General features: G+C 41.1%; 1 protein-coding gene across 1 annotated transcript in view; it reads left to right on the top strand.

The window, feature by feature from the left end:
• Window positions 1-27,766, top strand: part of RYR3 (ryanodine receptor 3) — a 575,267-nt gene that overhangs the window by 423,151 nt on the left and 124,350 nt on the right. Inside the window, exons 63-67 of the mRNA XM_024202042.3 lie at window positions 453-691; window positions 1,898-1,979; window positions 9,763-9,893; window positions 11,679-11,999; window positions 13,399-13,639. Coding sequence (XP_024057810.2) covers window positions 453-691; window positions 1,898-1,979; window positions 9,763-9,893; window positions 11,679-11,999; window positions 13,399-13,639 — 1,014 coding nt within the window. The remainder of the gene's footprint in view (window positions 1-452; window positions 692-1,897; window positions 1,980-9,762; window positions 9,894-11,678; window positions 12,000-13,398; window positions 13,640-27,766) is intronic.

The following is a 27,766-nucleotide window of genomic DNA, read 5'->3' as shown; positions in this document are numbered from 1 at the left end:
TTGAAGTAGGGTCATGGATTGTGGGATTACAAAGTTTAGGAAGGGGTTGGTGAAAACATTTGCATGTGATGCTTTGTGCTTTATCGTTATCTCTACCACTGTATATACATCATGTTCATTCCATTTCTTCACCTCCATGAACTGAATGTAAAATGCCATTTGGCTTCCACACATACACCTCCCCATCCCGGAGGAATTTTAAAGTCTGTGTTTTAAAGTTCAAGTTCTTCCGGGGGATATACATTTAGTTGTCTTTTATCTGTAAAAAGCACCTAGGACAACAATATCTCATTTAACTAGCTTTTTCAGTCACAATTCAAAACTCCACTACTTCAAAGTCTGATTTCAGATAGAAAGAAACTAAACCAGCAAGTAAATATATCACTGTTTATAAAAATATGTTGTCAATAGGTGTGGAATTTAATTCAGATTTTTTCCAAATTATTTTGTAGAACCGTCATGAAATCAGGCTCAGAGTTGGTTAAAGCTGGATTACGTGCATTCTTTGAAAATGCGGCTGAAGATCTGGAAAAGACTTTAGAAAATCTTAAACTTGGGAAATTTACCCATTCACGAACACAAATTAAAGGTGTCTCACAAAACATCAACTATACTACAGTGGCATTGTTACCTATATTGACATCAATTTTTGAACATATTGCGCAGCATCAGTTTGGTGTTGATTTACTTTGTAAGTCTTCTAATTTTTGTCATTTATTTTTAAAGGTTTACTCTGTTGTAATAACATAAAAGACTTTTAATAGTGAATGCATGAGTTCATTGGACCAAAGTCTGTGCTCAGTTACCTTGGCGTATTACCACTGTTAAGCCTGGAATTAACTCTTGAATTTTTGTTTTAAAAAATATGACTTCATTAGAGTTACATTGCTGTAAATCTAGCATAACTGAGAGCCAAAATTCTTTTAGGCTACTGGAAATAGATGTTTTGTTTAAAGAGATGATTTGCTTTTTTTATTTTTATTCCCTAAGTAAAAATAAGAGATTTTAAGTGCCGAAAGCAAAATTGTTTATGCACAATACCTCTCCAAGCATGGAGATTAATTTAAAATTCTCCTTAAACTTCCTCTTTTCTAATGTGTGTGGATAATATAGACATCATTTCCTAAAAAAAAAAAAGCAAATGAGGTATTGCAGAAACTTCTGTTGCATACTTTTATTTTGTTGGAGCAAAATGAGCAAGAAGTTGAAGATATGCTCAAAGCTCTGTAGTAAAAGAAGATGGTACTGTTTTCACCTTACACTGGAGAAAGTATCCTATTAAATGAATGCTTGATTAGTTTGAAATATTACAAAATAAAATATGAATAAGAAATAGGGATTTTCAGGTCTATTTTAAAAATGCTAGTGAGTGGCAAGGAAAAGTAAACAGTTCCATCACTCTAAGTGTTTCCCGGGAGGTTTTGCAATATGTCCATCAGCAAACCCCATCTTTTCTTTTATGCATTTGTGGAGATTGTGGCTTAGAGATAAAGGAGATAGAGAATAAAGTGGAAAGATTCTCACTGAGTCCAGGATGCTTTGGATCAGGTCCCTGCAGATGACAAAGGTAGACTGCTTTGGTTTAACTGGAAATTAATCCTTGGAAATTTGATTATTTGAGAATTTTAAGATATATTTGATAAATTTAAGAGTGTATAATGGTCTGCAAAGTTTTGAGAGTTGCATAAATCATTGGATAGTTACCAGAGAAACTGAAAATAAATAATATGTAAGCACAATAATGACAGGCCAAAAATACTTTATAAATAAGCATTCAGTCAGCATTTGGTTAGATTGTATAAAATAGCAAAAATATATTGTTTTCTATTTTTAAAGAGTAGTTTTTCAATGAATTTGTAATGACAATCTGCCAACTCTTTTTTTTTTTTCCTTTCAGTGGGTGATGTGCAAGTTTCATGTTATAGAATTCTTTGTAGCCTATATTCCCTTGGGACTGGAAAGAACATCTATGTTGAAAGGTATTGAATGAAAGTGATTAATACCTTTATGAAACTAGAGATAATCTTGCTTGCTGTGCATCTAATAAAAGAGGGGTGTTTCAATGTGAAGATTTAGGCCCAGATTTTTAAAGATATTTAGGCATTGCTGCGCTCAGCATTGAAATGCCTAACTGAATCTAACTACCATAGACCGTCAATTGGATTTTGGCTCCTAAGTTCCTAATTCCCTTTTGAAAATGATATTTAGACTCCTAAATCAGTTAGGCGTTGCAACACTAAGCAGAGCATTACCTAAATGCCTTTCAAAATCTGGACCTTAGTTCGCTGACATAAGTGTAAGTGATTTTAGTACAAGTAATGAAATGTTTGGAATGATAAATAGAAACGGTAAGTTTACTTTTATTAAAATAATGGCACATTTGTTAGTATAATAGTTACATACAGAAATAATACAAAATGAACTATTTCTATGAGAACATAAGCATTGGTGTACCTGATCAGATCGGTAATCTATCTGGTCCAGCATCCTGTTTATGACTGTAGCCAGAACCAGATGCTTAGAGATGCTGCAAGAAACCCTGTTGTAATTATATAATATGGCAAATTTCTCCTTAACAGGACTTCTAACTGAGGAGGGGTTATACCTTACTTTGATTCTTCCTAAACAACCTCTGGTTCTGATGACTTGTTAATTTTTATTTTGTAAGTTTGTTCCACCAACTCCAAATTTGACACTTCAGTCTTTGACAGTTAATCTTTATGCATCTTTCTTTCCTGGCTCTAATATTTCTGGTTAGTTATCTCCCCATCCATAGGTGCCAACTTACTCAGCTCCTGGTGGGTGCTCGACCCCTGCTCTACCCCAGACCCCGCCACCACTCCACTCCTTTCTCCAAGCCCCCACCCCGCCCCCCACCCCTCCTCTTCCCAGCCCCGCTCTGCCCCATTCCATCCCCTCCCCCAGCCACTTCCTACCCCACTTCCCCTCTTCCCAAGTGCCTTCTGCACGCTGCTGAACAGCTGATCCATGGCGGGCGGGAGGCACTTGTGGGGAGGAGAAGGTGCTGATCCGTGGGCTGCCGGTGGGTGCTGAGCACCCACTATTTTTTTCCCGGGGGTGTTCCAGCCCCAGAGCATCCATGGAGTTGATGCCTACGTCCCCATCATCCTTTGTTCAGAGAAATAATTTGCTCTGTACAATTGCTCCTTTTACTTCTTAATAGTCCAGCGGACCCATAGATTCTCTGGTTTAGTGGTTCTCAGATATAGAAATAATTAGTTTTTTATCCTTGGCTATTTGCTCTTAAAATTCCTTCTTAGTCCTTTTAATTTCTATTTTGTGTTTTACCAGCATAGTTTGTACTCCCTTCCATTGGCTTCATTTGAACCGGATTTCCATTTATGAGAGTGATGGCTGTTTGGCTTGAATAATCTTTTGAATCTTGTGATTAATGCATGCTTTCTGACAGTCATATGATATAATTAAAGTAGCTTCCATGCTAAGGATATTATTTTCCTTACTTTTGCCTTTAAAATATTTTTGACTTTTATTATATTTTACGCTATTATTATTACTCTCATTATTGTAAATGGACTCAGTTTTTCCTCCTTGGGCAAGGTGAAACAAAGGTGTCATAAGAGTTTTCATCTGTTTAAGAATGTTAATTTAACATCCTAAATTTTCAGCATTCATATTTGGTTTTATTTCAATTTTCCTTTTTAAATTAAAAAAAATATTTCTTCACAGAGAAATATGATTGGGATTCTAACTTTCAATCCTACATAAATCTTTTTATTATGAAATGTTCTGTGGTTGCTGTTTCTGATATTAATGCATTATGTTTTTTTATCACAAAGAAGCCGAATTTGAATGGAAAGGATATAAACAGAATTATATCTTGAATATCTGGGTATTTTTTATTTATGCGTATTCTGTTTCTGCCTTTTCCATTTCTTTCCTGGCAACAAAACAACTGTAAGCTTTTACTATGTGATAAAGTGACTTTATCTTAAAATTGTCGTGGATTTTTTCTACCATTTTTTTTTCTGTTCTTACATTTCTCTATATTTTTTGTACATCCATTCATCAGGAAAAAGCTTCCCCCCTCCCCCCCCCCCGGAAATACTGATGAAAAGAACAGATGCAGAAATCTCAGAGAAATAGGTTATTATTATTGCAGTGAATTCACTTGGCAAACAGGAATGTTTGCATGTACTCTGTGATAAAGCAGTATAAAAATATCAAGCATTTTTTAAAAAGAAGAAAAGCAGGTTGATCTTATATAACCGCTTATATTAGAGTTACTAAATTAATTCTCTGGAAAAGGTCAATCACCATTAAGCTTCAAAGGAGAATAGTCTCACATACATAGTGTTTTATAAAATACTCAGACCGTCATAAATATTTTTCATGTTTTCCAGTTACATGAGATCATTTTTATTGACAATTGTTTACATAATAACCATTAAAAATGTCACCATCTTCTTTTTCACTGAGAAATAGAACAAATAAATCAGGGACATAGATTTGCATAACTTCATACATTCTTGGATGAACTTGAATCAAAAAAGTACAATCTGTTGGTGGGCAGTAGAAGAGCAGATGATAAGTCAAAGTCCCTGATGTCAGGTCACAAATATAGCAAAGCTGTGGCTGTATTAGACTCGCCTGACTTAGTTTTAATGGTACTGCTATTGTTCAGTAATATTAAACAATGCATATATTGATTCTACCATTGTTGCATGTATTTTTGAAAAGGTAACCCACCTTCCACTATTTCTCCTCAGATTCCATTTAGCTAAAAGCTTGCACTGATAATTTTCACAATTATCTTTCATTTAATAAGACTAGTAATGAAGATAAAGCAAATCTTCCCATTTACAGAAGCAATAAGAAACTATGTTGTAGGCCACAGGTTTTGTCTTTTCAGAATTCAGCACTTCTGTAGTTCAGGAAGGTAAATACAGTTTGCAGTATATAAAACTGCTTGGCTACAATAGGCTTTGGTATTTTTGTAGAGTCTCAGAATAAGGTTCCATTGATGAGCATTGTGTGTGAGGCTTGGTATTGTGGTCTTGGGATTTTTTAAAAATCTTCTCTCTTTAATATTGCAAGGTGTGCAATAGGAGTTATGTCATTCTTGCACCTTGACCTACGTCAGCACAGCAGACAGTTTCTGCTGTGGTTTGGATACCGAAAAGAGAAGCTGCTTCCAGCTCCAGGGTCACATGAGATTCTATAGCAGTTCAAGGAGGACACAGAACAGTTACAGATGGCACATCAGAATTTGATTACTATTATTTGTCACAATACCTTTCAGAAGTTCTTAGTTGTGTGCCAAGAAAGAAAGAGTCTGATGGATACACTCTTGGATTATTTTTTTCCCTCTCTTTCTGCTAGGAATGCAACCAAAAAACTTCAGTGCAAACTTAGTCTGCAACTGTATATGGTAGGCTAGTAATGCGGGTAAGCAAAGGGCTAGATCCACAAAGGGACTTGCTGAGCATGGCAGTGCCTATCTTTTAGGTGCCTTGACACACAGTGGAATCCACAGCCATGAATTAAGCACCTGGGTTCACTATACACTGCATGGGGAGAGTTAGGCTTCTAAGAATGGGATTCACAAATGCCAGCTCACTTAGTAGGAAATGCTAAGGAGAGATCTGTGGCCTAAACCCCCGCCTCCAATGGACTTAGGCGCCTGTTGAGGCTTGGGATTCACAGCTGTGAATCCTCTCCTGGAGTTAAACATTTAAACCTTTTCTTTCACAAGCTAGAGGAGGAGGATTGGTGGTGGTAGGGGAGCCTCTCCCACTACACTCACACACTTATAACTTTTAGCCCAGGGGTTAGATCACTCTCCCAGGATATAGGAGACCTGGATTTAGTACCCTGCTCAGTTTAGTGTGGAGCAAGGGACAGTTTCCATTCTCCCAGGAGAAGTTCCCTAACTACTGAGCTATGAGGCTTTCTGGGGATCTTTCTCAGGAAAATTTCTCCTGTTGAAGCTGTTTTAGTTTTTTAAATAAATAACTATTCATTGGAGTGAGGGACTGGAACCTGGGTCTTACAATAGTCATCTTCCACCTAACTCTGTAATAGACATAAGGGTGCAAATGGAACTGCATAAAGAGCCTTGCTCTGACCTTACTTTAGCCAGTCTTGTCTTGTCCTGAATTAAAGCGTCTATGTTGGGTGTCATCTTCAGTAAGAAGGGGTCAGATAACTGAAAGCTCATTCAGTAGATGAGCAATTCCCAAGACACCTTTTCTCATGTGGGTGCATTCAATGTAGCATTAGTTGATGGATTAAGGCAAATAATAGTGAATGTAGAAGAACCTTTTGTGGGGTTTTTAATATTATTTATCTGGTCTTTTGTGTGTAGTGAAATGTTTACAAATATTGTTGGGTGGCATTAATTCTTCAAAGGTTCCTCAGACCACTATGCCGTTAAGTGTCATCTCTGGCCTTCTGACTACTGAGTTTGAGAGGGTAGTTCCTGTATCTGCATGCATACTTGAAAAGGGTCTTAACCTGTAATTGACAAATCTTAAAAAGTTCACAGTCCAGGTTAAGTTCAAAATTTGGGATGTTTATCAGAATATCACCTGAAATGTTTGAGGAGTCATCATTACAATACACCCCAGTCCTCCTCATCCCCCTGCTTGGTTGTGGGGAATCTTGGGATGATGAGGGGGAAGCCCCACAACTTGGCTGTCACAACCTGTTTCTTCTAGGCCATGGGTTCCCAACCTGGAGGTCACAAACAGGTTCAAGCAGTTTGTGGCCACCCTCCTTTTCTTTTGCGGCTAAATGGGAGGTGCAGGGTACTAAAACTTTTTTACTCTTGTAATATGCAGTCAGAATATAGACCATTCAGGACATATACTTCCCACTTGGCCTTCATTAGTCTCTGAGAGGCATGATTCCTTGAAACACAATAGAAATCTGGAAAGTCGATGGCCTGCCCCATGTCTTTCATTAACAGAATGCATTAAAACATTGTTTCTCACTGCTTCTTGCCTACATTGGCCCTTTAAATGTAAATTGATGAGAAATTAAATCTATGTATATTTGTATTTTATATGTAGCCATATGTGTATTAGTCATATATTTGAGAATCTCAGAAGAAGTTCATTTTAGGCTTTAAAATGAGTAAAGGTTCAGGGAAGGCTCTTAGGTGCTTTCTTGCAGTTTACACATTCCTGGTAGTGATAGTGATGGGCTTTGTGAAATGAACACTCATTTGCTAGTAAATGGACAAGGTAATCGCTTCATTTCACGTAGTCTACAAAATGCCAGTCAGACAGTATCTTTTAATATTTATAGCTAGTGGATTTTATAAGGCAATTTATCCTGATGTCATGTGTTGAAATAGTGCTTCCCATTTGTAGTGTGTGTAATCTCTAAGTTTTTAAAATTTTATTTCAGCATTAATCTAAACATTCTGCACCCATAGATGATGATAAAAGATATCTTCAGATCTTTGCTGCTAGTAAAACTGACAGAGAACAAATGTCTTCAAGATAAACAGATACTGCAGGAGCAATAAATAAACAAGTATATAGAATCTGTTGAAAACTGGAAATGACTGAGCCAGATATGACATCATATATAATGGAGAATTGTACAGACTTATTGTCAGGCTGATTTGGTTTCCTATGGTGTCATTGGTGTACAAGAGGGGGCAGATGCATTGTGCCACTTCTGCTCCCTTCTTTGCCTCAGGACCCTCCAGCAGAAGTTGTCACAAACCCTGAAGTGAACTTAGCTCTCGGTACTTAAATTGCAGCCACAAAATCTGTACAAAGGAATATTTGCACATGTGATTACCAGATTTGTGCACAGAAGTCCCTACTTGTGTACAGAAATATGGATTTTCTACATGGAGTAGGTACATGCTCATGTTAGATAATCATGTTTTTATCTGAATTTGCTGATGATAGTTGAACATTAGGGATCAGATTTACAAAGGGGCCTCAACCTCACTTGTATTTGTGCACACAAAGGTGGTTTCCATTGCCTATGTAAGTGCTGCCATTTGTGTGCACAGTTCATGGTCCATCTGTAGTTGGAGGCTGAATCTTTAAAATGTGATAACTAACTACATGGACTTCTGATGCTATGTAGGCATTTTCTCCATGCATCAGAAGAGCAAAGCCAGCATGAGAACACAAGAGAACACTAATCACTAATGCATACTGTATGTATATTTGAAAGAGATTTTTCATGCTTTGTAATCAGATCTATTACAGCTTCATTTTGACTATGGATGGCTTCCAGAAAAGATAATTTTTCAACCTTTAAGCTTGATTTCACATGTCTGTCTTGGAAACCAGTTTCTTGGCCTCAATACAAGAAGGGCCATATGCCTGGTCATTTCAACAAACTGCCATGCTACTTTTAATTAATCTCATCCTTGCATCACCAGTACGCTTAACACCAGTTAATTAAATGTTGGTTATAAATTCTTTACTTAAACAGTATAATTTAAGTAAATGTATGTTTGATGTTGGGCTAATTTTCTTCATTCGGTATCTGTCATTGTAAAATGTTTCTTCAGCTTACTTGTATTTGTTGATAGCATTTCACTTGCTTAATGTGACAGAGTCCCAGAATTCTTTGTACTGGATGATCCTAGTTTTAGTTTAATACAAGGTGGAATTAATTTCTTTAGCCAGTCTGCTGAAGGCCTTGCTGCTAGCCCAGTGTGCTACCATGTGGGTGGAGAACCTGAGGATTCCTCTTTTGTGGCCCTGTGAGGCTGAGTGGTTACACTCCTGGGTATAGAATACTCTTGAAAGTGTGATTCACATTAATGTTGGCTTATTCTTTAATGTTTCTTGAAGTTGGTCTCTTTCTCTTATATACCGAGAGAAAAATATGTATCTAAATACAGTATTTTCAGGAGAGTCATCTTATGGCATACCTGAAGTAGCTAATAATAAATCTTCTCAGCTGCAAGACTGTGCTGTGAGAACACTAGGGAGTTGAAGTCAAATTAAATAAAGAAAATGGCAGCAAAAATCTATAGATACAGGTAAAATGTTTTATAGCTCTAGTCCTTTTTGCCATTTTTATGCGGCAAACATGTAAGGCTTATTTTGTAATGAAACTCAAGCCTTTCATGGTCTATGGTGGATAACAAGGGCCCTTACTGCTCAAGAACCAAACAAATATCCTGTTCACGGGGACAGGGAAACCTATTAATTGCACATTTTGTTAACAGTGCGTCATTTTGCTGTCTCCACAAAACATCTTTACAAAACATCTTTCTCCAGTGCTGCTTTCAAGTGTAATTGCAGACTTTACTTCCAGACAGATGTACTCCTGCTTAGCTGACTTTTATGCATTAATGTACATCAAGATTGTTATAGAAACGTCTCAGGAGGTGGTGCTATTCAACAAATCCCCTATGTATCACAATACTATTCTGAAATATTTCAGAATCCTTGGTTTGCAATCTAACTTATTAAGAGAGAAAATTATAATAATCAAATATCCTTTTCTTCAGGACAACGAACCCTTGAAAAACAGTTTATTCTCACTTTTAATGTGAAGTGCCATTTATACTAGGTTTTCATACTGCTGTATTTGCCTGTTTCTTATAGTGCATTATCATATACTGTAGGTATATGCATGTGAGAAACACAACCAATTTCCCAAGAGTGGCAAATAAATTCATAATTTGATAAAATGGTAAACAAAATAGGAATAAAAATGGATAACTCTGTATAATGCAGGCTGAACTTTAAGAAAGATTTTCCCCCTAAAATCACATTAATGATCTGTCACTTACAGGCAGCGTCCAGCACTTGGTGAGTGCTTAGCCTCCCTTGCAGCAGCCATTCCAGTAGCATTCCTTGAACCTTCTCTGAACAGTTACAACCCACTCTCTGTCTTCAACACAAAAACTGCCAGAGAGCGAGCCAGTAAGTACTGTACTTCAGAATATAATGTGCTGCACTTCAGGTAGTGGGAAGAAATCTAAACAATGAGAAAAATAAAAGTGTGATTGAGTAAATAACTCTCCTGCTCTTCCATTGCTTGCTATTTTGGCCCTTGCTACATGATGGTTGAAGCTGGGCTGGCACAGCTTCCCTTACCTGTTTTTCTGAACATTGTGTTTGGATTCTTTTTATAAAATTGTGCTCTATTATACTTAGGGGTTAGTCTAAGGGCACATCTGCACTACAAAATCTGAGTAGAGACACATATGCCTGACGCTGTTCGGTGCATACAAGGCATAACAGATTTTGGGGGTGGGGAGGGCAAAGATTTGCCTGGATAAACAGAAAACAAAGTTTTTTGTATCCAGGATTAAGGAATCATCTTGTGGCCTTCATCAGTATTTTTGTGCCATTGTAGTTGGGAACCTGTGATGGACCCTGACTCCAACCATGTGGATCCCTAGCCAGATTGACAGAACAGATTAGTTCCACATGATTTGTAGGGCCCCATTATCCCTGGCAGCATGACTGGCTCTCATGCACACTCTGACTCTCTTCACCTCAGTCGGTGATACATATGACATTTGCTGTCTGCCAAAATAAAATCAATCAATTCCAGACTGTTTCCCACAAAAATCCATCAATTCTAGGGTGACCAGATGTCCTGATTTTATAGGGACAGTCCTAATTTTTGGCTCTTTTTCTTATATTACCCCCCACCCCCGTCCCGATTTTTCACACTTGCTGTCTGGTCACTAATCAGTTCCCTATTGCTCTTCCTCCTCTTCAGACCACCACCCTTCCAAAACAAACAAAAACAAACCCTTCATGAAAGCAACTGCCTGTAGCTTCCCTACCTGGCAGCTATATCTAAAAAAAAGTAGCAGTGGGGGCAGGCAAGTTGTTCTGACATGTCTGGCAGTGGAGTAGGCTGGATGATCAGTTGGGGAATTAGCTGTTAAAGTGGGCAGGTCTCTGATTAATGTATGGGGGTGGAACAGGGAATCCAAGTTCCCTCATCAAACCTCTCTTTAGAGTCCAGATCAGGGTTGGGTAGATAGTAGTATCAGGAGAGGGGTAAGCTGCACTGTGACAAACACATACAGATCATGTTTCTAAGCTACAAACTAATTTTTTTCACTGGTTACATTCAGCTGTTATTATTTAATTCAAGTTTCTGTCTCTGAAATGTAACTGACTAATCTTGTCTTTTCATGGAGAGTGGCAGCATGATCTAGTGAAGGAGATTGAGTCTGGGAGCTAGGAACAAGTTAGTTCTGATCTCAGCTGTGACACTGAATCACTGGGCATATCACTTAACCTCTCTTTGCCTGTTTCCCCAACTGTAAAATGGGGATAATAGTATACTAACTCACAGGAGAGTTGTGAGTAATTATTATTTGTCCAGCACTTTGAAAACATAACATGCTAGATCAGCAGTATGGCTAAATCCTCAGTCCTGCACCTAGCCTATTTAGCTGGGCTGGACACCAGCTAGCTCTATGGGGGTAGGAATCATCCCATCTAGCTTGCAGAAAGCTCCACAGCCACTATATAATGACTAATGTACTACCTCGGTAAAATGTGGCATTTGGGAAGGTCACATTCCCAACCCCCAAATCCTGTCACAGCCATGCACAGTATTCAATCCTAATTACTTATTTTATTTAACTCCTAATTCTTTGTTTTTAAAACATTTAGACCTTGAAAAAACAGACAAATACCGTATTTAAATTAAACATTATTGTTTTCTACCCTAATATGCAGTTTTAGGTATGCCAGATACAGTTGAAGAGATGTGTCCAGATATCCCTCAGCTAGATGGATTAATGAAGGAAATTAATGATTTAGCAGAGTCTGGGGCCAGGTACACTGAAATGCCCCATGTGATTGAGGTTATCTTACCCATGCTATGCAACTATTTATCCTACTGGTGGGAAAGAGGGTCTGAGAATATGCCTAAAAGTGCTGGACCCTGCTGTACAATGGTAACCTCTGAGCAACTCAGCATCATTCTGGGAAACATTCTGAAAATCATCAACAACAACCTGGGAATAGATGAAGCATCTTGGATGAAGAGAATTGCAGGTATCTATATTAAACATGATTTTTTAAAGATTAATTGCATCTAACTATTTGCTATCACCATAGGCGTAGTAGTATTTAATTTGTTTACAACCATTTACTTTACTGTTACATAGTGGTATGTAATAGCTAATAACAAGAAGGAATTCAGAATATTATGTAATTATAAATAATATAAATATTAATAGGAAGAAGCAGTTTTGATTTTCAAAAGGTTTTATTTCCATATATGTGGTGCCATCAAAAATGTGCCTAGTGCCACACACACAAATATAGGAAGATAAGGTACATGAATCAAATTGCTTATAGCCTAGCAAGGCAAAAACTCAGAAAGTGTGACGAAAGGGGCCATAAAATAAATATGATCTGAAGAATCCAATTAGAAGTCTAAGTTCCAGATGACCATGCCACATCAAGGTGCCCTAGTTGGCATCTCTACTGAGATGGTCACGTGTTGAATAGCCAGAAAGACTGAACTTACAGAAAAGTCCCAAAGAATTTAGTATGTATTTATCTATAGAAATTACTCTAAAATCTATAGAATTTAAAAGAGAATGGTTTTTCCTTCTTTAGGATTTTATAGAGTGTAAGGGTATAATTTTCCATTAAATGATTCAGAAAGCCTGCAAAAGGTTATAATATTCTATTAAATTTTATAGAAAATTTTCTCAGAAGGGTTAAGTATCCTTTCAACTCTAGAGATGCTTCCTTTCAAGCAGTTCTGGGGATAACCCACTCCCTTTCACAAACCATGGGAAACTCCATTGAAATCAATAAGAACTTGGCCAACTGATCACAAAGCCCAGTGCTCACAGGATCTGGCCCTATATTCACTTAAGGAGGGAGTATTGTGTAGCGTTTACAGCATGGTTTTTAGGAGCTCAGGAGACCTATGTTATGTTACTAATTCTTCTATGAACTAGCTCTGTGACCTTGAGCAAGTTTATCCTCTCTGTCTCTTTGTTTCCATCTATGAAAGTGATGAAATAACAATACCGCTTAGCACTTCAATAGCTTTTTTTTATGTTCAGATTACTTTACAGATGCTATCAAACTGAACTTCACAATATTTCTGACAGGAAAGTATTTGTATTATCACTCCAATTTTACAGAAATTGATATTTTGACTGATTCAGAGAGGTGTGATTTACCCAAGGCCATAATTGGATTAGGTAACAAATCTAGGATTATAATTAAAGCATTCCAGATTCCCAGTTACATGCTATCATCACTAGTTTGCACCTCTCTACATAACAACTACCTCACTAGGTTGCTGTGATGCTTTATTAGTGGGTATAACATGCTCCAAGATCACTGGATGAAAAAGTGCTATAGAAATAAAAAGCATTAGCATTAACAAGATTAAAACAATTGGGAATTTCTTTTTTTTTTAAATGTGCAGTTTATGCTCAGCCTATCATCAGCAAAGCCAGGCCTGATCTGTTGAAAACCCACTTTATTCCAACCCTGGAGAAACTAAAGAAGAAAGCCATAAAGATAGTAATGGAGGAGGAACAACTAAGAGCAGACAGTAAAAGTGATACCCAAGAAGCAGAGCTACTCATTCTAGATGAGTTTGCAGTTCTTTGTCGAGACCTCTATGCCTTCTATCCAATGCTGATACGTTATGTAGACAACAACAGGTGAGAAAATATAGTATTAATAATTCAACAGAACAATTTACTTTGAATCTAGAGTTAAAAAAGATAAAGAGTGCTATGAACTTAATGGAATGCTGATTTCAAGCTCTGAATATCATATGGGTCTTTGTTATTTGTTAGAATGTTAATTGTTAGAGTGACATATTTTAAAATTTCACCCATGTAAAAATCTATTCGCTTTATTTTTTCTTTGCATTTTAAAATGTTTTCTAGGACTGTAACAGTAATAAGAGTGCTTCACAAGAATTCTTAACACTCCTGTGAGGAGAGGAAATAATTGGCATTGAATAGCAAATACCAGTTGCAGCTGTGAGTGCTCAGCACTTCTATAAATCAGATTCCAGAGTCTCAAGTCAAGCACCGAGAAAATGAGGAACACACATGTAATAGTTTGGTTTAAGTGGTTGTCTGGCATTACATAGGAAGTCTTTGGTAGAAGCAGGGACAGAATGCAATTCTCCAGGGCAGCATTCAACTACCTTTGCCATGAGACTGTTTTCTTCTCTTCCTGGATTCCCAAGCTTCGTTCTCGCCACACTAGAGCTGGCTGGAAACTGGCATTCCTCTTCTGAGGAAAGTTCTAATATTTAAAAAAAAATCCAAAAAAGAATTAAAACGAAATTTTGAAATTTCTGTGGAATGGGAATTCCAATAATTTTGTTTAGAAACATTCACAATGACATTTTTGTTTTGACATTTTTGATGTGTTCCCCGAGGATCCTTGAGTTGTCAGGAGTCTTGGGAGTCAGGAAGCTCAAGGACCCTGGAAGCCCTGGGAGCCCCTGCTCTGAGGCCACACCCCCTGGGCTGCCATAGATTCAGGAACATGCACTACTGAGGAGCTGGCAAGCAGGGAGAAGCAAGACTGGAATTTAGTCTAACTTGTCACATTCCTTCAAAACATTTTAATGTTGATGAATCAACATTTTCCGATGGAAAAACCATTCCATCAAAAAAAATTCCAATCAACTGTCCAATTCCACTTCTGCAACAAATGACACTTTACTACACAACCCTGATTCAACCCCAGAGCAGATCCACCTTGTTCACTGAATGAGGCGGGGTCCTCACGAAAAACATTGTGTATGATCATGTAACTGAAGACTGTATCATAATGCATACAAACAAGGGGAATGACTTAAGGTTGCACAGGTCCTTGGGGATGCTAGAACTTCCCAAAGAAAAGGTCACCAGAATTTTTTTAACATTGCAAAACAATTTATTTTTCTTTAGCCTAATTCTTGGAACTGGCTGATATGTTTTTGCTGACATTTTTCAGAACAATTTAGCCTGATGCAGACATATGGTATGGAAAATTGCAGCCTGATTGGTTTAGGTTTGGTAAAGTTCTAAGCAACTGCAAACAGGGTGTTATAATGGGAAGTGTCAGACAACCTCCGTAATAAGTGGGGCTTACCAGCCCTGCCTATAATACTTTTGCTACATGGTGCTGCCTCTGGTGGTGACAATTAGAATGATTTTTTGTTTGTTTGTTTGTTTGTTTGTTTGTTTGTTTAAATGAAAGAACGCGTCTAAGTCTATGGATCTCATATCTCTCAGTACTGACCCTCTGGCACCAACCTTGACACCAGATGTGTCAGTACCCAGAGCTCTGGCATCAAGTGTCTTGGTATCATAAGCACCTCTATTCTGATCACCTTGGAACCACATTCCTCAGTATCCAGTACCTTAGTACCAGCTATTTCGGTACCCAACCTATATTCGGTATCAAGTCACTTATCTGTGAGCATGGTACCAGACTCATCTCTTCTTGAGAGATTGAAGATAGTGATATCCAAGACACCCAGCTTCTGAGTTATCGGAGGTCTGCCCAGTAGTGACCTCTCCCTGTCAGAGACTAGGCACTTCCAATAGAATGCTCCTCCCTTGGAGGAAATGAAATCCTTCTCATCTTCATTTAGCCACAGGAGAGAGTCATCTCCCACCCATCCATCTTTCCCCCCTTGGGTAGCTCAAAGAAAGTCAGGAAGGGATTCTTGAGAGGATTCTGAGAGGTAGCAGAAAGAGACCTGGAACTCATAGGGAGCATCCCTCCTGATACCAACTCAGTGTTCATAACCTTACTAACCATGGCCCTATGGGATGACCCAGGGCAGGGGTTCCCAAACTTGGTTCACGGCTTGTTCAAGGTAAACCCCTGGCGGGCCGCGAGACGCTTTGTTTACCTGAGCATCCGCAGGTACAGCTGCTTGCAGCTCCCAGTGGCTGTGGTTCACCATTCCCGGCCAATGGGAGCTACGGGAAGCAGCGCAGGCCGGGCCACCACTTCCTGCAGCTCCCATTGGCCGGGAACGGCGAACCACGGCCACTGGGAGCTGCGAGCGGACGTACCTGCAGATGCTCAGGTAAACAAAGTGTCTCGCAGCCCGCCAGGGGCTTACCCTGAACAAGCCGTGGACCACGTTTGGGAACCTCTGACCTAGGGTGTGCAGTCAAATTCTAGAATGCTTGCATCATCTGCTATTTCCACAGCTAGATCCCCCTCCTCAAAGAAGCAGAATAGGTCATCCCAGCAAGGTCAGATAGTACAGCCTGGGGTCCTGGAAAGGCAGGAGGATGGAAGTGAAAAAGAGCATCAAGTGCAAGGGGAAGAACAACTAGTCCCCAGTGTGATCTCACCTGGATGAGGCAGTGAACCTTTCTGTGTCTGCCTCAGAGGAGGACTTCAAGCTGTCCCAAGTTCGATATAACACGGTTTCACCTAAAGGCGGTAAGATTTTTTGGCTCCCAAGGACAGCGTTCTATCGCGGTAGAGGTGTAATAAGCCACATGTTATTTGGAGGCTGGCTGATATGGGCTCAACGGGTAGTGATCAACAGCTCGATGTCTAGTTGGCAGCCGGTATCAAGCGGAGGGCTCCAGGGATCGGTCCTGGGGCTGGTTTTGTTCAACGTCTTCATTAATGATCTGAATGATGGGATGGATTGCACCCTCAGCAAGTTCATGGATGGCACTAAGCTGGCGGGAGAGGTAGATATGATGGAGGGTAGGGATAGAGTCCAGAGTGACCTAGGCAAATTGGAGGATTGGGTCAAAAGAAATCTGATGAGGGTCAACAAGGACAAGTGCAGAGTCCTGCACTTAGGGTGGAAGAATCCCATACATTGCTAGAGGCTGGGGACCGACTGGATAAGCGGCTGTTCTGCAGAAAAGAACCTGCGGATTACAGTGGACGAGAATCTGGATATGAGTCAACAGTGTGCCCTTGTGGCCAAGAAGGCTAATGGCATATTGGGCTGCATTAGTAGGAGCATTGCCAGCAGATTGAGGGGAGTGATTATTCCCCTATATTCGACACTGGGGAGGCCACATCTGGAGTATTGCATCCAGTTTTGGGCCCCCCACTATAAAAAGGATGTGGACAAATTGGAGAGAGTCCAGTGGAGGGCAACGAGATTAGGGGACTGGGGCACATGACGTATGACGAGAGGCTGAGGGAACTGGAGTTATTTAGTCTGCAGAAGAGAAGAGTGAGGGGATTTGATAGCAGCCTTCAACTACCTGAAGGGGGGTTTCAAAGAGGATGGAGCTAGGCTGTTCTCAGTGGTGGCAGATGACAGAACAAGGAGCAATCGTCTCAAGTTGCAGTGGGGGAGGTCTAGTTTGGATATTAGGAGAAACTATTTCACTAGGAGGGTGGTGAACCACTGGAATGGGTTACCTAGGGAGGTGGTGAAATCTCCATCCTTAGAGGTTTTTAAGACCCGGCTTGACAAAGCCCTGACTGGGATGATTTAGTTGGGGTTGGTCCTGCTTTGAGCAGAGGGTTGGACTAATGACCTCCTGGGATCTCTTTCAACACTAATCTTCTATGATTCTATGATAAGTCTAACTTATGCATAAAGAGGTTGGTGCATTCCGAATTACATCACACCAGTTGCTCGGTACCTTCCCAGTCTTCTGAATACTTTGGCAGATCAACTCAGCACACACTTCTCAACAATAACTCATGGTCTGTCAAATATTAAGTCCAGAACATCTTTCTTGAGTGGAAATTCCCAGAAATAGACCTGTTTGCCACACACCAGAGCAACAAGTGTCAAACATTTTGTTCCAATGGGGATTTCAGTCCAAGCTCCCTGACCAGATACCTGAACGCTGGGACTGATGTATGCCTTTCTACTGATTCCCATGATACAATGGTTCTGAGGCAACACACAGGTCTGATTATTATGATAGCTTCAGCATGGGCCGGGTAGTACTGGTATTTGGACCTAATTAACATTTCTGTGCAGCCACTGAATGCCTTGCCAGCTCTTCCTGATGTAGTCTCACAGAATAATTGTTAGACCCTGCACCCAGATTCAACCTCCTTACATATAACAGCTTGGATGCTAGTTGGATGACATCCACCAAAAGAGGCTGTTCAGCTGAAGTTCAGAATGTTCTGTTCCAAAGCAGGAAAGCCTCAACTAGATTAACTGTTTGCTTCTGTTTGGGAATCTCAGCACCATCTGTCTTGCTTCACAACAACCATTTCTGCAATATTGGACTATCTGCTAGCCATGGTACAATCTAGACTTTCTGTCAGCTCCATATGGGTCTATCTAACAGCAATATCTGCATATTACACTCCTATCTAAGACTATACTGTATTTTCCCACCCTAAAGTGGTAACGTTCATTAAGGGCCTCATTCGTGTTTCTCCTTTTGTTTGCCATCCCCTTCTCTCCCTTGGCACCTCCGTATAGTACTAGCAGGATTGATGTGTCCCCATTAGAGCCTTTAGCAACCTATACCATCTGACAATGAAGGCTGCCTTTTAGTGGCCATTACAGCAGGTCAAAGAATAGGGAAAATTCAGGCCCTCATAGTGGGTTGTCTTACATACTGTTTCATAAGGACATGGTCACACTCAGGCCTTATCCCAAGCTTCTTTCAGAATTCCATGTAAACTAATTTATATCCCAGTATTCTCCCCAAAGACTCACTCTTCCTCAGGGGAACCTAAACTTCACATATTGTAAGGGCACTGTCATTTTACATCGACAGGACAAAACTATTCAGGAACACCCTGGACTATTTATGCCCTTTTCAGAGAGGGTTAAAGAGCAGGCATTATCTCTTCAGAGACATTATCTAAGTGGGTCTACGACTGCATAGGAACATGTTGAGTGCTAGCCAAGTTATATCTACCTAGCCACTTTAGAGTTCATTCCACTAGAGCTCAGGCAGCCTCTGCTGCTGCCTGTTTGAAGAATTTCCTTGTTTCTGAAATCTTACTCCTGGAGGAATTCTGTGCCACTGGGCACTCACAAAATTCATGTCCCCCACAGAAAATAGATTCTGCCGGAGAGAGGCTGCAAGTACACCTTTCACCCACCAGGGGCTGCTTTGGCCCTAGAACAGAGGGCAGCTGGCTCATGGGCCAGAGCAGCCAGCCATGGAGAGGGAGGGGGCAGTGGCTGTGTTCCTCACAGCATCCTGCCTGCAGGGCCAAGTGAGGAAGCATGGGATATGGTGGGGACAGACAGAGCAGGGCACTCAGTGCTGCTGGGGTCACATAAACTGTGAGTAAGAATGGCTAGTCGGGGCGGGGGAGGGGAGACTGGGGTGGGGTCACAGGACCTAATGGGGTGACAGTATTGAGCCAGGAGCTGAATAGGAGTGGGGGTGATGGGACACATGGGGATGGGGGGAGGAGGTGGCTGAGTGGGGGTGCAGGGACACTTGGGGACAGGGGCAGATGTGCCTGACTGAATTGGAGAGACTAGGGGTCAGCCAGGGTCTGCATGTGGGAGGCTTCCCAGCTCCCTAACAATCTCTCCTGTGCCCCCCAACTCCCAAACCTGTTCCATACTTCTCCCACCCACACTCAACAACCCTCCAGGTTCACTCCCAGGCAATTACTTCCCTCTGCCTCAGCTCCTCCATTACCCCTCACTTCCCAAGCCTTTGCACTGTTTCTGAGGGGTGCAGGAAATGTGTTTCTGTATTGTAGTTTAAATGAATTATTACTCAAAGTTCTGTATTAATATACCTATTAAGGAAGCTATTTGTCAAAAAAAACCAAACATTTCCTGAATCTTTTTTGTTACAGACATACTTGCTGACAGGTATTTTGAAATAAATTACCAAAAATAATTGAAACTGGTATGATGATATTATTTTGACAAATAAAATATGCAGAATTTTAAAATGTGCACAGAAATTTTAATTTTTGGAGAATTCCCCGAGGAGTAAAATCTGTAGGGGGGGTTACATAGATCTCAGTCCACACCTTTACAAGACACATTGTTAGAGACTTCCAGATCAGAAGCTCACTTTGCTATGGCTGTTCTGGAATCAGTGCTTAAGAAGGATTCCTACTACCCACCTTCAAGCAAACAGACAACCACTTGTCAATCACCAAGCATAGAATTCCTGTGAACAATCACTTGAAGAAAGAACAGTCACTTACTTACTGTACAGTAAGTGGTACTGTGAGATATGTTTTCCAGATGGATTCCACAAACTGCCTTTCTTTCCTGCTACTATGGAATCCTGCCCCTCCGGGGTTCTGTATTGGTGAGGGCACTGAGGGATGGTTAGGCCCATTCTGCGCTTTATGCTCTCGGGTGGAGGGGCATGGGAACATTTAGGGGGCAGATGTGGCCCCAATGAACACTGTTGGCCAAAAGAATCTGGTCTCACACAAATGGGGTGAAGGTGTACCGAGAGTGGAATCTATTTGTGCAACATATCTCAGAGAACCGCAGTACTATAAGGTAAGTAACCAAGATAAGTAGCCATTCTTTTCTGCAGCCCAGCATCTCCACAGTTCTGGATGTCCGTGCTGCTGTCCTCTCTTTGCACCTCCCAGAGGCTGATCAGCGTTTGGCGCCGCACAGTCTGGCCATGTCCCCACTGCTCCTGCTTGCTCCCAGACTCTGCCTCTGCAGCAGCAGACAGTGGCAGTTTCTTCTGTTCCCTTCCTTACTCTTTCTATGTTAACTTTTCTGCCCCGTTTTTTGGGGGGGGTAGTGGGGAGCAGTGTTTTCCTTCCTCAGCATCCCTCCTCCTCCCTGAGTCAGTTAACCCTTTGGTGGTTTAACCCTCCCTGAGGTTCCACTGCAGCGTCTCCCTGATGGCTACTCTGCCCCTTGCAGGCTTGGCAGAGCAGCCAAGCAAGCACCAGGTGAAATCTAAGTAGTGTTCTATGTGTGAGGCAGCCTTCCCAGGCTTGGCAATGACGAGTTGTTCCCAGTGTACACCCAGCCTTCTGTCCCTAACTCCAATTATGAATCAGATGGGCAAGGGGGGATGCCCTACCCCCTGACACAGCAATGAGGGAACAATGGACCAGGAACCCCAATGCAGAGCAAGAAGAGGCTCCAAAAGCGAGGAGAACTCTGACCACTCAACAGAGAGGCTAAATCCTCAGGATGACCCCTGCAGAGCAGAAAGAGGGGACAGTTGTGGGGCCACAAGTACCCCTCCCTAAAGTGGGTTCTTAGTGTTCTGGGGAAAGAACTAGGGTTTCTAATCAGCTCCCTTCCCTCCAAGCTGACCAGAAGGGCTCTGACAGTGAGTGCCCCCCACTTCCCAGTAGAATGGGACCCAATGGGGGGATTCCAAGACAGACCTCACCAGGCCCTAAGGAGAGCAAGCCACAAAAAGGCCTCACCAAAGCTGAAGCAGAGATTCTACACTCCCAAAGTTCACAGAAAAGGTTAAAAATCCTAATAAGAGTACAAAGGGGAAAAAAATGGAAAAATAAAAATCTAGGAGATGAGAGTCCTCTGACCTCCTCCTCCACTGAGGAGGGTGAGCTGTCTCGCTCTGAAATCTCTCTGGGCAGGCTCCTGCGAGTAAGTTTCAGAGTAAATTTCTCCCCTCAACATCCTTCCCTGAGGCTGAAATATCTCTTCAGTCCTTCTTCGAGGAGGTGATTAGTGTTGAATGGAACAAGCCTGATAAGGGCAAGCACATTAACAACAGTGACCTCAATATCTAGCTGTAGCGTCCCTCGCCAAGGATATGGTTATTCCCTCAGAAAGGGAGTTCCTCATTAATGACCCCAGGGATAGAAAGATGGAGACCACTCTCAGAAAGGGCTTTGAAGCCTCCTCCGCCACCCTCCCAGCATCTCTGGCAGCTATATGCTTTGCAAGAGCATCTCTTTCATGGCTGGAAGATCTCAAATCCCTTAAAGACAGAGATCATGCTGACTTTGGCTCCACTTTAAATACAGTCTCCCTAGCAACAGTGTTTGTCGCCGATACTTTAGAGGATGCAATGAAATTCTCAGCCTATGCCAGGGCCTCCAGCTCAGTAGCCAGATGCCACTTATAGCTCCAGCCCTGGAAGGTGAGATGTTCACTCTAATCAAGTGCTATGCTTGGCCAACTTTACAGGCTCCCTCCTTTTTGGAGAAAAGGGCTAGATATGGTGGTGGCTGACAGTGCAGCAAATCTAAAGTGTCTTTCTCTTCCCCTCCAAGTGCCCTCAAAAGGGAATATAGACCAGCCTTCAGGGAGAGAGGCATTCCTTTCTCTCCTCATCCTCACAGAGGTACCAGAAAAGGGACGGCAGATTCCCCAAGGGAAAACAATGGAATCAAGGTCCAGGGGGAAAGTCAGAGGGACTTCAGCCCTTGCAAAATCCACTTTGACAAAGATTGCATAGGCTTCCCTCCAGAGCTGAAATGGCAGGATTTTCCATTTTCTAGAGGACTGGTTTTCAATGACGACAGACAAGTGGGTCAGGAAAATAGTGAGCCAGGGATACTCCATCAAGCTGCGGGCTGCACCCCATCGATTCTTCATCCAGTTACCCATCTCCAACAACCCCATAAAACACAATCTGATCCAGAATGAAATATGTCATCTTCTGGATATGGGAGTCACAGAGAGTGTTTCAACAGAAAAAACGTTCTCTTGGTTCCACTTCTGCTCCATCTTCATAAATTATTTAGATAATGGCATAGAGAGTACACTTATAAAGTTTGCTAATGATATAAAGCTGGGAAGAGTAGGAAGTGCTTTGGAGGATAGGATTAAAATTCAAAATGATCTGGACAAACTGGAAAAATGGTCTAAAGTAAATAGGATGACATTCAAGAAGGACAAGTACAAAGTACTCCATTTAAGAAGGAACAATCAATTGCACACATACAAAATAGGAAATGACTGCCTACGAAGGAGTAATGCGGAAAGGGATCTGGAGGTTATAGTGGATCACAAGCTAAGTATGAGTCAACAGTGTAAAACTGTTGCAAAAGAAGTGAACATCCTTCTGGGATGTATTAGCAGGAGTGTTGTAAGCAAGACATGAGAAGTAATTCTTCTGCTCTACTCCGTGCTGGTAAGGAATCAGCTGGAGTATTGAATCTAGTTCTGGGTGCCACATCTCAGGAAAGATGTGGACAAACTGGAGAAAATCCAGAGAAGACCAACAAAAATGATTAAATGTCTAGAAAACATGACCTATGTGGAAAGATTGAAAACATTGGGTTTGTTTAGTCTGGAGAAGAGAAGACTGAGGGGGACATGATAACAGTTTTCAAGTACATAAAAGGTTATTACAGAAGGAAGGTGAAAATTGTTCTTGATAACCTCTGAGGATAGGCCAAGAAGCAATGGACTTAAATTGAAGCAAGTGTGGTTTAGGTTGGACATTAGGAAAAAACTTCCTAACTATCATGGTACTTAAGGACTGGAACAAATTGCCTGTGGAATCTCCGTATTGGAAGTTTTAAGAACAGGTTAGACAAACATCTGTCAGGAATGGTCTAGTTATTACATAGTCCAGCCTTAACTGCAGGGGTCTGCACTAGATCACCTCTCAAAGTCCCTTCCAGTCCTACAGTTCTATGTTTTTTTTAATTCTATGATTCTTCATTGTATAGAAGTGTATGGGTGGTATCAGAACCTCAAAAGGATCAGCAAGTGGATGAAGAAAATGAAGTTTCAGATGGAGACCCTTGCCTCTATGGTGTCATCCCTGTTCTTGGGGGACTTCTTGACTTAAGTAGTTCTAGCAGCTGCATATCTCCATATCCTCATGAGACCATGCCACCTCAGACTTCTGAGGTTAATCTCCAGCAGAAAACATTATCAGTAGTGAACACTTCCATTTGGCGAGGGTTCTTACAAATAGGTTACTGGTGATAATAGCCAGACTCAGGTTGCAGGAAACTTACCTGTCCCCTTTCCTAGATCACATCCTGATCAGAGCTCCATTGCAGTCAGCTACAGGGCCACCTCCCAGACGTTGAATCTCTTCCAGGTGGACATCTTCATCATCAGTACCAAGAAAAGTTCTCTGGTTCCATCCAGGAATTTATTTTCTTGGTCCAGAGCTGCAAGAGACCTACCATAGCCTTCAACTGATAGGACTCCTGGTGTCGTGCATAGGGATCACTCTATTGGCACCATCATGCATCAGAAATCTTCAAGTCTTCATACTAAAAGTCTGGGACCACTTCCCAGAAAACATAAAAGATCAAGTATGGTTTCAGCACAGGTGTTCAACTCCTTACAGTGGTCGTCAGCCCACGACAATGTCCGTAAAGGCATGCCCATCTGCCTTCCAGATCCTTTAATCCTCACAACCAACACCAGCCTGGAGGGCTGGGGAATTCATTTGCAGACCTAAACAGCCCAGGGCCTCTGGAGCCAGGAGGAAAAAACTCACAGCATAAACCTCTCAGAGCAGTTAAACTAGTTCTGAAAAGGTTCTAATCCACCCTAAGGCAGAACAATGTCTTGGTCAATCAGACAGTACAACTGTGATTGCATATTTAAACAACCAAGAGGGAAATGAAGAGTCTGACACTGCACATGTAAGCAATGGAAATAATGAGGTGGGCAGGACAGCTCTTCTTTTCCCTTAAAGCGATCTAGATCAAAGGGGACCTGAACCAAAAGGTTCAGCAGGCATAGAGTCAACAACTCTGAGTTGTGCCTGAATCACAAGGTTTTTGATCTCATTGTTTAGACCTTCCTTATCCAACCTGTTCACGAACTGTACTAATGCAAAGAGGCCAAAATACTTCACAAGGGACAGATGCTTTATTGCTGAGTTGGCCACAGGGCCTACTTTGTCTTTCCACTACAGGGGAAGGTGGTCCAGAAAATAAAACAGATGACGGTAATACTGATAACTCCTCATTGGCCGAGGAGATCTTGGTTCTCAGACCTGATAGAGCTGACACTGGAGCCCACATACCAGTTTCTGTGGAGACAGGACATCCCCTCACAAGGTCCTCTTCTTCATCCAGACTCAAAATGGCTTCAGCTAACAACCTAGCCGTTGAGAGGGAATCACTAGAAAGTTTCGGTTTGTCTCCAGAGTCATTAAGATATTGCCTTTTGCCTATATGTGTGTATCAACACTAAAAGCACACTCCTCTATCTGGTCTATATTCAACAAATTGTGACAGGAGCATAGTGCAGATGCCAGAAATCCAGGAATTCCAGCCATTCTGGACTTTCTCCAAGAAAGCATAGACTGAGGCCTTCAGATCAGTGCCATTGCACATCAGGCTCTTAGTAGTGTGCCATTTGCAGGATCCTTGGGCTCCCTGGCAGACAGTCCACAGGTAGCCAGATTCATTTGACCAGTCCAATTAGCCAGACCGGCTCTCAGGCCACTCTTCCCAAAATGGGACCTACCACTAATTTTGAGGGCCTTGACAAGCCAGCCCATTGAGCCTGTGACTTTAGGGTCAGCCTTTTATTTATCTATTGAGACTTGTTTCTTAGTAGCTGTCATGTCCACCAGGCAAAAGCTGGCAGCCTTATCTATATAGAAGCCTTACTGCTTGTTCCACAAAGACAAAGTGGTGTTCAGGATACCAGAATTCTTTTTTTCTTAAGGTAAATTCCACCTTCTATGCTTCCCAAGAGGTTGTGCTTCTTTCTTTCTATATCAAACAACATCCAACTGAAAAGTCGTGGTGTACCCTAGATGTCAGAAGAGCACTGAAAATCTATCTCAAGCATACAGAATCCACAAAAAGATCAAGCTCTCTATTTGTGTCCTTCCTCCTGAAATGCCAGGGACTCAAGGCTTCCAAGTCCTCCATCGCTAGGAGGATTAGACTATGTACTGTGGAAGCCTACAAAATCATCAGAGGCAAGTGTCCCAGAAGAGATAAAGGTGCACTGCATGAGATTCTTAGCAACCTCCTGTGTCCACTTTGAAAATTTGCAAAATGGTCACTTGGTCTACAGCTAACACCTTCATTAAGCACTACAAGGGGAACCTTCTATCTCCTGCAGAGGTGGCCTCCTTTGGCAGGAATACGCTTCAGCCAGTGGGTCAGAAATAATACAGGTGAAAGCAAGCTCACAAAGAGGGGGGTAATTCTTTCCTGCTAAACTTCTGTTTCATAACTCTTCCTCTGTCTTTTTAACTGCTCACTATTTCCCAGATGTCCAGAATTGTGGGAGATACTGGCCTGCAGAATGGAAATTAGAAAATTTCTTACCAATAATTTCCTTTTTGTTAGCAGCATCTCCCACAATACTGGACATCTCAGCAGATATCCTCTCTTTGCAGTTTACGAAGGCAGATCAGTGTTTTGGCTCAGCCACTCCTGCCTGCTGCCAGATGAGTATTCCGAAGCTGTAAATCTTGCATAACATTATAAACAATTATTCCTGAAATAACAAAATAACTACATTAGACCAAGAAAGATGGTGATATGGTAACAATTCCACTTGATATTTGATCCTTGACTCATGAGCCATCCAGGGTGTGTAGAATTGTGGGAGATGCTGCTAGCAGAAAGGAAATTATTGGTAAGAAATTTTCCATTTCCTTAATACACAGACTTCACAGTACAAACACATGAGGTTTACCATAATGGAGTTCTAAAAGTGAAAGTCTAGGAAGTGTGTTAAAAGTAGATTTTTAATTCTGCCAACAAGTAGTCATTCAGGCTAAGAGAAGCAAATTGTTTCAAGACCAAAAGGTAGGATAAATAGGAACCTTCCAGCCCAGTCATGTCAAGGGCACTCCGTGGATCTGTAAATTGTTTTAATTAGTATTCTGAAAAGTGTACAAATAATAATTCTGATAGCTTTGCCACTCGACACAAAGAAGAACGGAGAGCCCTCCTGAAAAATCAATAAGAAATAGAACAAAAGAACATTACTGACCTCAAGTCCTACTAAATTTAGTTAGGTCAGGAAAAGTGTGCAGTAGATTTAACAGAAGTTTAAATTCAGAGGGTAATATAACTGAAGAATTCAGAATCTAAGGATAAATAAGGGCAGAGCAAAGACACAGCCAAGAGTAATTTAACTCAAGGGTACAGAATCTCAACCCTATAAATAAAACCTTACTGATAAGGATTTCCGCTAAGAAGATTAAATCTCAGGGACAGTATGATCAGTGCAATGTGAAACTCTTCATAGAGGCCCAGAAATGGATATGGTTACGTTAGTCCAGATATAGACAGGGGTTCTTTATTTATAAAATATAAAAGGTCCCCTGTCCTAAGAAGCTTTATCTTGTAAGTCTCTGATCCAGAGGAACACGTACGCTTTCTCTTAACTTTAAGCACATGAACAGTCCCGTTGATGTCAATGAGACTTCTCATATGCTTAAAGTAAAGCACATGCTTAAGTGCTTTGCTGGGTTGGGGGTGAAAGGCAGAATATAGTTTTCCCCTTTTACTACAGAGTAGCCTATTTTCTTTAACTTGAAAAATGCTTAAGAACACTAGCACAAAGACAGTTTGAAACGTTTTTAACTTGCACAAGACAAAATAAATCTTAAAGATGATGATGAAGAGAGATAAATAGAAGTAGAGATCCTTTTGGAGAATCCTGTCCCTTTTTCAAATTACATAAAAAATTATGTTGAGCACTATTAAGGTTGCAAAGTCAAGAACTCAAAAGTCAGGGAATGCAAGAATTAAGGCTGTCTGTCCAACTTTAATTTTGGTCCCCTTGTGCATATTTAAATACATGGTCAGATACTATTTTTCCCACAGAATCCCTGCCTTGCTCATTGTACAGGATGGATGGTGCTCAGTGAATGAGCCGCTATTCAGTATTTTGTTTTATCCTCATTGTTCAATGTGTAGCCCCAGGCCTTATTTAGTGCACACTATTCAAACCTTGCTCTGAAGACAGAATTAATAATATCCTCATG

The sequence above is a fragment of the Terrapene carolina genome, unplaced genomic scaffold (genome assembly GCF_002925995.2).
Source record: "Terrapene carolina triunguis isolate 2854851 unplaced genomic scaffold, T_m_triunguis-2.0 Scaffold96, whole genome shotgun sequence".
In the NCBI taxonomy this organism is placed as follows: Eukaryota; Metazoa; Chordata; order Testudines; family Emydidae; genus Terrapene; species Terrapene triunguis.
Note: the sequence above shows the minus strand (reverse complement) of the source record. Positions and strands in the feature narration are given on the sequence as shown.